Raw genomic sequence first — 15,369 nt, 5'->3', positions numbered from 1 at the left:
TTTTTTTTTTTGTCAGTCATAGGGCTTGAACTCTGGGCCTGGGCTCTTCAGCTCAAGGCTAGCACTCTACCTCTTTGAGCCACTGCACCACTTCTGGTTTTCTGATGGTTAATTGGAGATAAGAGACATGAACTTTTGTGCCCAGGCTGGCTTTGAACTGAGATCTTCAGATCCCAGCCTCCTGAGAAGCTAGGATTACAGGTGTGAGCCACTAGTGCCAGGCTAGATGTGGAACTTTTGCTTAGCAACCCTGAAATGACCTGTAGCTTTACGTATGCCGATGGGCATGTATGCTTTAGCTTACCTGTTGATGAGGGGTTGCTGCAGGGACTCCAAAACCAGACTCCAGCTCAGCCTGCACTTGTTCACCCCCAAGATTTCTACTAAAAAATCTGGCGAGGGAAAAACAGACAGGACTTCTGCATCACTCCTGAAGCCTCACTCTCAGAAGAATGTCGCCCCACAATTTCTGCCATCTTACATAGATAGGTACTTGGCCTAACTCCACATCATACAGTCAAACTATGACGTAATCTACTAGAGAAAAGACAATACGAATGTTCCTTGCATGAGGGACCGAAATAGAAATGTACTTCAAGAAGTATTTTTGTAACCTGCCACAAAAGTGTAGGTCCTACTTCTGTGGGTAGAGTTTGTATGGAGAGGAGAGTGTTGTTCCCTGGTGACGACAGCTATAGGAAACAAACTGCTTTCTCTGCCCTCTAAAAACAGCACACAGGAAGAAAATACTTCCACAGGTCTACTTACTAGTGCCAAGGATCCAACTGTCAAGTGCAAACTCTGTGGGACTTAGGCGCTTTCCAGTCCCCATAACACCATGAGTTAGAAGAGAAGCTGCATCTTCACTGAAGGAATGCTTCTGGGACTACTACTGTAGAGATGCAGCTTCCTTACACACCCAAAGAGGGTTTTCCCCCATCTCTAGTATCGGGGCTCGAACTCAGTGCTTTCTATTTGTTTACCTTCCTAGCTCATAGGTGACACTCTACCACTTGAGTCTTACCCCAGCCCTGCTTTTTGCTGTTTTGAAAACAGCAATGTGAACTCTCATGCCTAGGCTGGCTGTGAACCATGATTCTCAAGAAATCCTCCTGAGTAGCTTGGATTATAGGCATGAGCAACCAGTACCTAGAATTAGGCGGGAGTTTTTAAGTATCTGTAATATTCTCCTCTGGTGCTTAGCATGTAGCTAAGGTTATCAGTTGACCCTTGCCATTTCTTGAGTGAAGGATAAAAGAATTTCAGTTCTCACTGCCTTTTTTTTTTTTCCTCTGCCACTCCTGGGGCTTAAACTCAGGGCCTGGGCATTGTCCAAGGATACATTTTGCTCAAGGCTAATGCCTTGCCTCTTGAACCACAGTACCACTACCAGTTTTTTCTGATTATGTAGTACTGAAGAATTGAACCCAGGGATTTATGTATGCCAGGTGAGCACTCTACCACTAGGCTATGGTCCAGGACCCTCTCATTGCTTTCCTATTAGCCTAATAAATGCTTGAACAGGATTTGAATGGAGACACATTCAAATACTGGGTAAAGGCAGAAAAGTCAGTAGGGAGGGAAGACCTATTGTCTTCCTAATTGACCTCATCATCTTATTACCTGGAAGGATACTCATCAGGCTCTGTAAAGCCTGCTTCTTGGTAGCAGCCTTTTGCTCCTGAGTCCTTATAGGCCGTGGAAACTTAGGCAAAATACCACCAGGCCAGATGGAGTCCTGAAGAATCTGGAGGTATTGCACCCAACGCTGTGGACATGTTAGATTAGCCACCTGTACCTCAAGCCACCTGTGGAAGAAGAGAAGAAAGTTCAGAAAATTCACAAGGAAACAGAATACAAAACAATGCGCTGAACATCTCTGTCACCCTCCAGGTGGTGGCATGAGAAAGTATGGACTCTGCATGGGGATTGTGTCATAGGCACAGCTGTGGTCAGGTGAGGATGCGGGGAGACGATGCAAAGTGAGAGCTCAGGTGTTGGTGCATGGATCTTGAACTTCCTATCCATAAGAATTGTGAGCAAGCAACAGGTTTCTGTTTATGAGCCATCTGCCTAAGGCAGCATAAATCATGTGAGAGATATGAACAGGTCAATGCAAAGTCAGCACCGATTCTCACCGAGTAAACCAAGTTGACTCAACTGGGATCACACACTTTGAGGACATGCAAGAGTAAAAAGAGTGACATTTACTGAGTATTCACTGTGAGTGCTATACAGTACTAAGGTTTCATAGTGCAGAATGTTAAAAGTGTCTTAATCTCAAAATAAGAATTGCTACACCTAACTTTTGCAGTTCTTGTTCAGTGGGAAGCATTAGAAGCTTCTCAACAACCTGCACACACAGCTGCCCATTAGGAGATTATGATTTTTATATCATCCCTTTGCCCTTTCTCTTGTACCTGACCTTAACACACTTTTCTGTCTTGAGAACTGGTTACATCTGTCCTTTCTCACAGTGCTGTCACTCATGAGACCCTCTTCTCTCCAGAAGTTGAAGCTGGCCTTGCTGGAAGGTACTACTTAATCTCAATTTCCTCAATGAAATTTCAAGCCAGATAGCTCACCTCCTTATCAGACCTTTGACAATGCTACAGTAGGTTTAGAGATGCTATTTTTCTCGGATATATGAGTTAGATGTGCTTCTTCAACTAAACTATAAATATTATAAGATTTCTGGGTCCTTCACTTATTAACAATTTCCCATAATGTCTTAATGCCCAAGAAAGGTTTGTTGATTAACAACTATCTTCACTGTAATGAATAGTCCCCCTTTATCTTACTTCCAAACATGGGTAATAGCTCTGAAGGGCAGATATACCATATCTGGTGCTCAGATGAAAATATGGAAGGTGTTTCTTTTCAGAGTGGCACTGTCACCAGTTGAGGGTCAAGACCAATGGAACCCCCTTAATATACATCTCTGTGGAGAACAACGTGGCTATTCTGATCATGGATGGCCGTCAACCACTTCTACTCATGCCAGAAAGCTCTGATGCACTGCTCCTGTGCCCACAATTACTTGTTGCCCACTCAAGAGTGGAGGAGCCGCCAAGGCAAACTTTATTTAACTTCCACTCTGCCAGACAGTCTGCATTCCACTCAAGCTGGGCATTCCGGTCCTGGGGGCTGCGATCCCCCAAGCCCAGGGATCACAAATGATTCTAAGAATAGGAAGCCTGAAAGGTAATAGCAGGGCAAGAATGGCAAACATCGATGGAGATCAAGAGCGGCACAAAGCTGATCTTGCCCAAAATAGCCATCACGATTGTGTCTGCTATTATTAGGATTGCATCTCCTTTTCACAAGGCCTTTCATTCAGCGAGCCTAAGCCACCTGACAAGAGGGATCCAGTGGCAAGAATTCTTGTTCCTGTTTATAGAAGATGGTCACCAGAGGGAGGTGGCTGTGATGACCTGATCAGAGATCAAGTGACTCAAAGGCTCCTTTCTCCATCTCAAACTACACACCACACTGCACCTTCTACTGAGGTGAAGTGAATGAATGATGTGGTTTAGGGTCTCATTTAAGAGACTCGAGAGAGAGGGAGTCTTGCTAACCAAAATCTTCCAAGGAATCTGGAGATTCCTGCATTCTTAGATTTTGTTCTAGAAACACAGCAGCCTGAATCATTTTTATCATTCACTTATTCATATATGCCAATCCTCCCCGTTTCTGCCCTGTAAGGTCAAATATGCCTATAATTCAAGTGCTTCGAAGCTATCTGAGCACCCACACAAATTCTTCCAAAACTAAGCATATTATAAAACCAGAAAACCTTGGCTGTCTTTGGGCATGCCATACAAGAAAGGAGTCAGAATCTTTTGAATTAATGTTAGTTTATTAGGGGGACAGGACCTCACACTGCATTATGACAAGGGTGTCCTCTTGGGTCTCTTCTTGGTGATGTTGGAAGCAAAAGGAATTTTAGTATTTGGCAAAATAAGAATTTATGCAAATCTCTAAAGCTGTAACTTTATGCTCTAAGTGGGATGTAAAAAGGCAGAGTTAAGCATCTGATGGTCAGGAAGGATGCATCAGTGAGTCAAATTTGTGGGAAGGTAACAATAGAACTGCTAATGAGGACTAGCACCTCCGAGTAATACCACTGCTAATGAAATGAAGTCACTGTTAAGGACTCTAATATGAGGTATAGACAACAGAAGACCCTACAGGATGGTCCAGGGCTGTGGGAAACAAACTTGTATAAATAGGCAGGAACAAAATAAAACTTCAGGGCTATCGAGAGATTAGAGAGAAGCTTCTTTCTCTAGTAGAGGTTGAAAAGTATCAACTTTCCTTACCTTTTCTCTGACCCTACAGATCATGTACTTGTATTATAGTACATGGGACTTAAACACAACTAGCAGAACTCTCCTGTGGCTGGGTTCTTCCTGTCTCTCAGACCTTTGGCTTCAGCTTGGTCACTTTCTAGCTCTATGAGGCAGGCTAGAAAGCAACAAGACAAAACAGACCTATGTATCTTCCTTAAAGCAAAGGTATGGAATTAATGTATGGCAGGAAAGCCTTCACCATCAGTTTCTACAATCTGTTTTTCTTATTCTTTTTGTTTGTTTGCTTGTTTTTGAGACAGTCTGGCCATATAGTCCAAACTGGTGCTTAACTTGGGATCCTTCTGCCTCTGCCTCCCAAGCGCTGACACTGCAGCCATGTGCTATTATTCCCAGCTCACTTAAGCATTTAAGCAAATGGCAATCTAGTTTCAAGGTGAATGGGCACATATCATCATCTTCACCATCATCTTTCCTACTATTATAAACTTCATTTACTAAATAAAAATGTTATTGTTTATGTAATATGAGATGTATGAGGTAAACATGCTAAAATAATACGGTAGAAAATAGCCTCAAATAGCTTTGGTTTTATTTTTCAATGCTGTTCTGGTTATGATGTTTGATTTAGACAGATCTTCTATCATTATACTTTAATACCCAAAGAAAAAGGAAAACCCAAACCAGGTCTGTTCTGTTAAGCCACTTCTGGATCACTCACAGTATATCCAAGTCTTAACTTCTATAGCAGGGAAAGGGGGTGTGGGTGTGCGTGTGAAATAGCCACCTCATGAAAGAACATCGACAGATTTGTCACTAAGATGTTTAAGAGCTGTTCTTATGCCAGACATGGAAGGAAGGAGTATCTAGAGATTTAAGGCGTGCCTCTGTATGAGAACCATATACTTCATGTTCCATGTTCAAGGGAAACTGGTCTGAAATAGCCAGACAGAGGAATGATGTAGTGGCCAAAATGGTGATGGATTAATACCAGGACTTAAGATGGAACTTCAAGATTAACAGAAGGCTACTTTCCATTTGAAAAAAATAGCAGAATCAAATCTCATAAGTAAGAGAAGATGACTTGGGAGATCATGCTTATTCTAGGTAATTAAATTCCTTCTACTTCTTTTGGAAGAGATCTGTCATGGCTAAGTGAGAAAGGGTCCTATGTCATTTGTGACTTTATAGGGAAGAGACAGAGAGAAAACAGTAAAGTAAAAAAATTAGAAAAGTGGGTCAGGAATTTGGCATAGTGGTAGAGTGCTTGCCTGGCATGCATGAAGATCGGGGTTCGATTCCTCGGTACCACATACATAGGAAAAAAGCCAGAAGTGGTGCTGAGGCTTCAGTGGTAGAACTCTAACCTTGAGAAACCCCAAGGACAGTGCTCAGCCCCTGAGTTCAAGCCCCAGAACTGGCAAAAGAAATTAGAAAAATATTCCAAAGAGCAGTACTACTATTCTAACAAAGAATCTGGTGTGGTCTAAGTAACAAGCAAACAAAAAACAGGTATCATTCCTATTTGAGCTACACCTCACAGATAACCTCAAATGTGATTATGCTTCAGCTACAGTTCAAAGAAAAGAAGAAACAAATTAGGTTAAAGCTGATCTTTGCCTATTCTTGTGTTTACAGACGTTCATTGTAATGGACATACAATCACCAAAAAAAATGCTGCCTCATTCTGTCCTTAGAGATTTTCATCTTGACACCACTGGCAGTTTGGACTTCTGTTTCGGGATGTTTAGACACATACTTGAACTCTATATCCTTAACTAGATGCCGTTTGTGACAATTAAAAACAGTTCCATTGTGGAAACATCCCAGCTGCCTTTTAATAGGTAAGTGGATCAAAAAAAATATGATGGTACTTACACACAATGGAATTTTACACAGCTATTAGAAAGAAAAATATTATGTCATTTTTGGGGAAATGGATGGTACTAGAACAAATCATGTTTAGTGAGGTAAGCCAAGTTCAGAGAGAGAAATGATACATATTTACTCCCATATGTGGAAGCTAGTTGTAAAATACACCAGGACACGATGAATTATACACAACACACACAGTGAATCCAAAGGCGGATACTCCTAGAAGAGGAACAGAAAGGCACAATGCCTTTGTCCCTCTTATCACATAAAATAACATTTAGCAAAATAAAAAGAAATTCCAGACACTGTCACATGTCCTCCCCTGAACATGAAACAGCTCCAGTCATTTCATACTTCATTAGAATTGGGGTCTTTTGGATCCAATTTATCATGTTACTTTGTAGTGATTAAGGCCTGGTAGCTGTCACAGAATTTTTTTCTAAATTATCTACTAAACATCACTAGAGATCATCTTTGGGTGACTGTAGAAACATTTTAAGAAGTCAAAGTAGAAACTGATTCAAACAGAAAATATGAGCGCATACTAGAAGTTTTAGAGTACTTTTGTATGTATGTATACACATCCATATTACAGCATAGATCAGATGTCTTTGTATAGCCAAGGGCATATTTGTACATGTTCAAGTTATTCATGAGAGGCTTCCATGTTTTCCTCACTGTGAATAGAAGTTTTCAAAACTTTAAGAGCAATGATATCAAATAAATGATTATTAGGATTTTGAGAAAATGGAAAAGGCCAAGCTACGAATCTGGCTTCCTGGAAACAATGTCCATCTTCTGCACCTTGTAAAACAACACAGTGGCATACAATATGATCACTGTGCTTTGAACCCCTGGTCCTAACACACTGTTCTGGGCACTGGCTCATCATCCTCTTGAGACTACCACTCTAAAGGGTTGAAGGAAAAGCTGATCTTAGGGGTAGGAGGTGGATAATGTGGACTCAGGACACTTGCCATTAAGCAAGTTGTTTCTGCCAACTTCACCTGATTAAAGTAACACTTCTTTTTCCCTGTGATTCCTTTCTCAGGCCTGTGTCTTCCTGCCACAGCTCTTTCTTACAGACAGTCCTCCTCCCCGCCCCCCCCCCCCACACAGCTCTCAACTCCAGGCTTCTCTGTCCTCTAACTAGGCAGACCTAAGTTACACAGCTGTGAGAAAGTTCAACATTGTTGCCCTCTGAGTGTGTATCTAGGTCACCATCCTTTCCTGCTCCTTGCAGGAGAAGAATGAGGAGGAAATGAACTACAGCAAGAAACTCCAGCTTCTTTCTCCCAGTGAATTGTGAAGTCTTAAATGGCTCAGACTATGTACAATTTCTTCTTATTTTTTTTGTTTGTTTTAAGTCATAGATCTACATCGCTGAAACATGTCCACTAAGAGATGATTTAACCCTTCTTAATACCATAGTTTAAGACTCTCAGTTTCCTGCTTTTATATCTAGGCATAAACAGTCCTTGTTTTTGATTAGTAATGCATAAGGTTAATACACATAAGAGTTGAAGGAATCTTAAGGAAGGATCTTCAATAAATTATCTGTTGGATGTCAGAAACCATCTTTTCAACCTCATCAATTCCACACATGAAAAAAAATTTGAGAAATACAAGTATTTCATAGCAAGTGCCTTATAGGACATGTAAGTTGGGAGCTAGAAGGCAACTTGAAGGCTACCTTAACCAAATTCTTCCTAAAGCTGAACATCACAATATAGAGAAAAGATTTGGTCTGTAAGTCCAGAAATTTGGACCTTTATCTTAATTCTGCCTTTAGCAATATGACCTCAGCAAAATTGTTGACTTTCCTTCTAGTCCTATCCTTTGGAGTCAACATAGATACTAGGTGAAATCTCTCTCAAAACACAGTGCCTTGCATTTTTTTTTTTTTTGCCAGTCCTGGGCTTGAGCTCAGGGCCTGAGCACTGTCCTTGGACTTTCTCAAGGCTAGAGCTCTACCACTTGAGCCTCAGCACCACTTCCGGCTTTTTTCTATGTATGTGGTACCGAGGAATCGAACCTGGGTCTTCATGCATGCTAGGCAAGCACTTTAACCTCTAGGCCAAACTCCCGGCCCAGTGCCTTGCATTTTAAAACTCAGCTTTGCTGTTGTTATTGTTGGTCATGGGACTTGAACTTTGGGCCTGGGCCTTGCCTTTGAGCTCTTCTGCTCAAAGCTACTGCTCTACCACTTGAACCACACACAGTTGAATCACACCAACACTGGTTGTAGTGTTTAATTGGAGATAAGAGTCTCACGGGTTTTTTGGTGCCCCAGCTGGTTTTGAACTGAGATTCACAGATTTCAGCCTCCTGAGTAGCTACATTTGTAGGTATGAGCCACCACATCTGGCTTCCGATCAGCTATTATTTCCCCTTGTTATACATCCTTTATTCCATCAACCTCAGAGATTGGCACTCACTACTCTCAATAAACGTCTGATGAATGAAGGAGAGAACCATTAATCATCACCCTAGCTCCAGCAGTGTGCTCGCCACACTGCTTTGTCATTTCTCTCTTAACCAAATAGCCTTGGGAAGTGATCTGTGATCAGTACTAGTGGTACTAGCAGTTTTGGATCTAGACACCAGGGACCTCTGTTAAGATAGCTTTAGATTATGTGGCTTTTCAGGACATACACAAGAAAGAACTGACTCCTATTGCCTTTGCAGTCAGTGAACTAAAAGGCTAAGTCCACATATGTATACTTACCTTCCATATTTGTGCAATTAAAAAAAAAAAGAAATGGTTTACAGTATTTTGACTACATTTTTTTTTTTTGGTGTATACATGTGTGTGTGTGTGTGTGTGTGTGTGTGCGTGTGTGTTTGGTTGGTTGTTGTCATTCCAGCCCTGGGGCTTGAACTCAGGACCTGGCTTGTCCCTGATCTTTGCTGCTCAAGGCTAGCATTCTATCACTTGAGCTACCATTTCCAGAATTTGGGGTGGTTAACTGGAAATAATAGTTTCACAGACTTTCCTGCCTGGTTCTAAACTGCAATTCTCACACCTCAATCTCCTGAGTAGCTAGGATTACAGGTGTAAGCCACCTGCACCTGGCCTCTATATTAAGGTTTTAAATAAGATTCTATCTGTTCTCAAGTAAAGTCACAATGAATGTTCTGTGTGGCTTTTTGTGCTGCCTCAGTCTCTGCCCTATGAAGCAGCTTCTCTTTCCTTCTATTCTGCTTGCCAATACTGTCCACCTTTCTTTTTGAAATAGGGATCTATTGGTGTGCTGAAAACTTGGTCCTTCCACTACCACTGACCTCAAAGGGGAGTTCCTTTCTAGCTGTTCCTTCCCCAAAGTTGCTTGGGATGTGTGGGAGCCAATAGTCTTGTCTTAATACCTTCCCTGTTTGTAGTTTCAGGTTATAAATCCTAATCTTTTGAGATCTTTTTGAATCTTGATTTTCATCAAGATTAGAGTCACTTCAAATTTCCAGTTGAAAATAACTGAATATGAGCTAGAACAATGCTCCATCACTAGCCATTTCTTCTCAGGATGATATTATTTTGTGCTAACAAAACAACCACTCTGGAGTAAGAATTAACTAGTCCAGACTTCCCATGTCTGTCATAGGATGATAAAGGCCTGTTGAAACACGTTCCTTTCACTTAATGGTCTCACAATCCTGTTAAATGACAAAAAGCATGCTAATCACTCAGAACACACGCCTACTGAACACATACCACTTTCCAGGGTTCACTATTTCCCTTCCCGAGTGTTTACAAAACAAATACTTCACACTGTGCTTCAGAAATTTACAGAGATGAATGTCAGGGTCCATAAACTTTATCTATTTTGGAAAAGGCAAGATATTTCAGGATATTTGCCTATCTCTAACTCCTTCCTTCCCTCTCCCCACCACATATATAGTATATATGCATGGCAGCACTGTAGCTTGGATTCATGGCACTGTGCTTGTGTTTGGCTTGTTTGCTCACTGTAATATTTTGAGAGCAGGGATCTGACTCAACTCATTCTATTATCTCCTTGGGCACTAACTATAATGTGTTAATCACATAATAAGCCATCTAATATTTACTGAAGAGTGTTCTAAAACTACCATGGATACTTCCAGTGTTAAAAATCTGTTATTTTCTTCTGTAAATTCCAGAGCCTCTTATCTATTTCTGTTTTCTGAGTTGGCTGTTTTCCACAATATCCACTTTTAATTTTACCCAATTAAAAAAAAAAATCCAACTTCTCCTTCTTCACTAGGTTGGTAGGTCTCCTGCAGAGCAGTCTTTCTGCTTGGTTTATAGAAGAGCCCGCGTGGAACATTTCCCAAATGCTAATATTTAAGAATCTTCTCTTGGAGCTCAGGCACTGGTGGCTCACCTTTGTAATCTGAAGTGGAGATCTGAGGATTGTGGTTCAAAGCCAAATTGGTCAGGAAAGTATGTGAGAATCATCTCCAATTTATCAAAAGTTGGAAGTGGAGCTGTGGTTAAGTGACAGGGTGCTAGCCTAGAACACTAAAGCTCAATGACAGTTCCCAGGCCCAGAATTTAGCCCCAGGTCTGGTACCCACACACACAAAAAATCTTCCCTTGGTACCAGCCACACAGCTACTCAATGCATATATTCCTTTTTCTTCCAAAAAGAGGCTCACATAGAAGAAAAGATGAAAATACTATCTAGGCTTTAATTTTTCATTTAAAATTCTTATACTTACGAAGTTAAAGTTTCTTTAGCTGTCATTTATATGCATACAAAACAATGTAAATAATAATCTTGATTTAATAGGTGAGAACGTAATTTTAGTTATGTTCACAAAGTACCATACCCTACTATTAATTATACACTTCTCTATCCATGAGTAGAAAACAGTACAAATTCTTTTTGTTTTCTCCATTTTTTTGACCCTGGCCCCACACCAGAAACTATTCAATCAGTGACTACTTCTGGTTGACCCTACTTGGCAGTATCTCACAAACTCATGGTCTACCATCCTTACAGCTGTGATCTTAGCCGAATCTCTTTTCAGCTCTATATCAATAGAAAAAAAAAAAACAAACCAAAACCAAAACACAAAAACTTCCTAATTTGTTTTCCTTCGTCAATGAATCCTCCATAGCATTAAGTGATTTTTCTAAAATTGCAAATGTGATTATGTCATCCCTGTGTTTGCTTTATAAATTGCTTCCCATCAAATAAAGGACACATGCTTTGGTCCTGCAATGAGTTGCAGGGCCCTGCATAAGTCAACTACCATTTTATTTTCAGCAGTACCTTCAGTCACTTGTTTAAAACATTGCATATTCTGAATCATCCTCAACTTGCACCATAGATATGGCACATCATTTTACTGCTCTGCCTTGAATGGTCTACTCCTCAATGTCTGCTGTCAACTCTCCTCATTCTACCTTTGACGTGCACTGCTCTGCATGCCTTCCCTGCGCCCCTCACAACTGATTATATTGTCTTTTCTCTGGATAGTGGAGGTCTTTTTAAAACTTCAGTTTATATTGTAGTTATTTATTTATAAATTTGCATCTCTAGTTGGATATCAAAATTCCTATAGTAGAAGGTTACAGGATTTGAAAAAAATTGTATTTTTTTTGCTTAGGGGATTTAAAAAAATGTATTATTATCACTTAACATAGTGACTGATACAGAATGATCAATAAATGTATGTGATTAACACTGTATATGGGGAAGACACTGCTCTTAAAAGCATGGCACACAGCTCAAAATAAGCTCTACCAAGAACATGTGTCCCACTAAATCAGCAAAAGAAACACAAAAGCCAGGCCTTTATTATTCATGCTTATGGAGAAAGGCAATAGTAGATTAAAAAAAAATCTGTAACAGAAATCTTCATACTTGTCATTTCATATGAATCTATATACACATTTACCTATAAACATTAGATTAACTTTCCTAATGATCTTTATTTAGGCTAATCGGAAATTAAACTGGGCCAATATAGTAGCTGTAGGGTGGATGTTGTAAGGAGTTTGCTGGGTGATTCTAACTGAGGAACTCATTATGAGTATCCATGCAATAGGTAATTTACATTTAGTTGTGTATTTCTCTGAAAGGGAAGAGGTGGAAGGTAAGTGATAGGTCAACCTTGCTTCCTTTCTGGCACACTACAAACCTTCAAGAAATAGTTCTCAACAGCCTATATTTTTGTCAGCTTTCCTAGACAAAAAGTATGTCCAGAGGACAGAAGAGAATGAAAGTCAAACAAAAGTAAATGGGTAATAATGACTGTAGCTCATACTTGTATTTTGGGACCCGTGTTTGACACATGGAGTATCACTAAACCAATTCTGATCCAGTACTTGAAACTATCGTGAAAAGGAAAGCAATAGAATGTGAAAAATGACCAAAATCAAAAGTCAGCTATTTTTCTGAAAAATGGACACTGAAATTTAGATTCTGTGCTCTTGGGAAAAGAATAAGATTGATAACAAAGAGCGATCGCTAGATAGTTGTTCAGACTTAAACACTGTAATATCCTCAGGAAAGCTTACCAGTGTACCTATAAAGACTTTCAAGTGAACACTTTCCACTCTTGGTCGTGTTGTTATAAATGCATGGTAGTTCAAGTCAGAGAAAATCAGAGAACCAGTACTGGCTGACTTCAAAACTAACCCAGAAAAACCACAAACCTGTAAGCCTACCGTTTAAAAGTTGAATGTGCTAACTTTTTTGCTTCCTTGTTACTAAAACAGACTAGTTCTCCCTCCCTCCCCTACTTCCCACCTTCCTTTCCTCTCTCTCCCTTTCTTAGGAGACACTCTATCTTGACTGATGTCCTCAGTTCTTTATTTCTTTTTCAGGTATTTTTTACACATAGTCTTCCTGTGAAAGATCAACCCAGAACATGGTACCCCACAGGATACATAGGTAAGAAAATGTGAAAATTAAAAATCAATAATTTTTTAAAATTTTTTATTGTAATTAATAAAAGGGTTACATGATATCTGCCAGATAGAAGGTGCATTAATTCACATATATTGATACCCTTTCACATGTCTTGGTATCCATTAACCTCCCCTCCACCCCCCTCCATCTTGGTTTTCCCCCCTTCCCTATCCAATTTCAAATAACCAAATACAAATAAATCCAATATATCAGATAACAAAGTGAGATACTGTAACAATATGAGATAACCAAGGGACAGCAAAAGAGATGAGAGATAGCATAGTACATTAAGGACAACAACCATTCATTGTATGGCTTTTGTTTCAATATCCTGGAGGTCTTTTTAATTAGCTTCATACTATATGGCCTTATGTATCAAGGCTTTGCTCTATTGCAGATCTCTGCTAGGAGAGCCCAAGGTTTCTACTGATTATGACAAATGAGGGAAACCATTGAGCCTAATTTCCTTTGAGTCTGCCTTCCTTCACTTAATATGATTTTTTCTAAGACTTTCCATTTCCTAACAAATGGGGCTATGTCGTTTTTTTCTGACAGCAGCATAGAATTCCATTGTGTACAAATACCACAACTTGTTGATCCACTCATCAACTGAGGGACATCTAAGTTGGTTCCATATTTTTGCAATGGTGAATAATGCTGCAGTGAACATTGTTATGGTAGTGGATTTAGTATGCCCTAGTTTCTGGATGGTTGGGTAAATGCCAAGTAGTGGAATTGCTGGGTCATAGGGGAGCTCTATGTTTAGCCTTTTGAGGCACTGCCATATTGCTTTCCATAGTGGTTGAACGAGTTTGCACTCCCACCAACAATGTAGTAGTGATCCCTCCTGGCCACATTCCCTCCAGCATCTGTTGTTATTCGTTTTCCTGATCCTGGCCATTCTAACTGGAGTGAGGTAGAATCTTAGAGTTGTTTTGATTTGCATTTCTTTTATGACCAGAGATGTTGAGCAAAAAATCAATAAATGTTAAAATGGGCCAGACTACCCCTCATCATCTAGTGACACTTTTCCCTGCTCCTCCTGCATAGTTAGGATTACAGATATGTACTGCCATGCCCAGCTTGGTGGTTGAGATGGGTATCTTGCCAACTTTTTGCCCAGACTGGCAATTTAAAAGCTAGTTTTGTTAAGCCTGTAAATTTATTGAAGTTTAGACACTCAGTAACCCCATTGTGCTCTCTGCTTTGAGCCAATCTCTGCTGTCTCTTTACCAGCACCCTGGGCTGCAGGAAGAAAAGGATTCCCTTGAAGCAAGACAGAAGACAGAGTAGCTTTCAAACAAGCAACGGCACCTTTTGTATCATCTTTAATAGAAGAGTCAAAAGCACAGAACAGCTAAAACCACAGAAGTCTACTCACCAGGCAATCTGTTCCTGTTCTGTTCTAATAGCAAAATGATAACAACAATGTCTCTGGAGCTCTCCTGTGACTAAGCCTGAGCTAACAATGGTGATTTGGGGCTGTTTTAAGTATGTTTACCTTTATTACCCTCTGCACTCAATTTTCCTTAATTGGACGCCAGTGACTGTACTTCTGAAGACTGCTGAAAGCATCTAAAGTGCTGCTGTCTTCCTATGGCTGCCAGGTAATAAAAAAAAAATCCCTTTCTCCATGGTGTCTTTGGTATATGGTACAATCGGTGGCACTGAATATGAGACTCCTAGACTTTGGGCTTGGAGTCTAAAAATCCAGTTGTAGCCTGGCAGTAGGATCATCGTCAATGTCTGCCTCAGAGTAGATGAGATGACAGTCTAGAGCAAATGTGCCTGGCTAACACAGGCTGATTCTTTTTGCCTTCTTCACAAAGTTTGTGTGATCAAATTGAGAAAAATAAAAGCATTTTCAAAGTGCCTGGCCAATTGTGCATGAAATGCAGAAAAAACATTCTTTTGGATCCCTTTAAGAATTCCATCAGGTGCAGGGAACTAAATGATAGCAGGATCCTGAGTGAGCTTTGTACTTCATACCTAGTCTTCCTACCATAAAACTTTAGTAGGCTCAGGGAAGCAATTATAGGATGAGCATACCATTTGGTAGTGAGCAACAAGCCTGAAAAGAAAATCTGTGGAGTTATGAGTAATATGAAAACCATATCTCAAGATTGTTGGTAAAACTAGACCTGCTTGTTTGAAACAATGACACTTTTGCTGAAAAGACTGAAAGATCCAAACTGCCTCCTCAATCTTGGCCCCATGGGAACCTCAAGAAGGGCTCATTCTCAGTCCCCAGGTAGTTAATCCTGAGCCAGCCTTTCTCAGCACCT

General features: G+C 40.3%; 1 protein-coding gene and 1 long non-coding RNA gene across 2 annotated transcripts in view; one reads left to right on the top strand and one right to left on the bottom strand.

Moving 5' to 3' along the window:
* Snx19 (sorting nexin 19) overlaps positions 1-15,369 on the bottom strand; it is a 42,249-nt gene that overhangs the window by 2,526 nt on the left and 24,354 nt on the right. The window contains exons 9-10 of the mRNA XM_090319736.1: positions 1,624-1,808; positions 305-392 (exon numbers count right to left, since the gene is read on the bottom strand). Coding sequence (XP_090175862.1) covers positions 305-392; positions 1,624-1,808 — 273 coding nt within the window. The remainder of the gene's footprint in view (positions 1-304; positions 393-1,623; positions 1,809-15,369) is intronic.
* LOC150045747 (uncharacterized) lies at positions 5,952-14,729 on the top strand. Its single transcript, XR_016532877.1, has 3 exons — positions 5,952-6,154; positions 13,000-13,066; positions 14,321-14,729. It is a non-coding gene; the product is annotated as an uncharacterized LOC150045747 (long non-coding RNA).

Source organism: Megascapheus bottae, chromosome 27 (genome assembly GCF_031878675.1).
Source record: "Megascapheus bottae isolate mThoBot1 chromosome 27, mThoBot2.hap1, whole genome shotgun sequence".
Lineage (NCBI taxonomy): Eukaryota > Metazoa > Chordata > Mammalia > Rodentia > Geomyidae > Megascapheus > Megascapheus bottae.
This window is presented reverse-complemented; position numbering and strand designations above follow the sequence as displayed.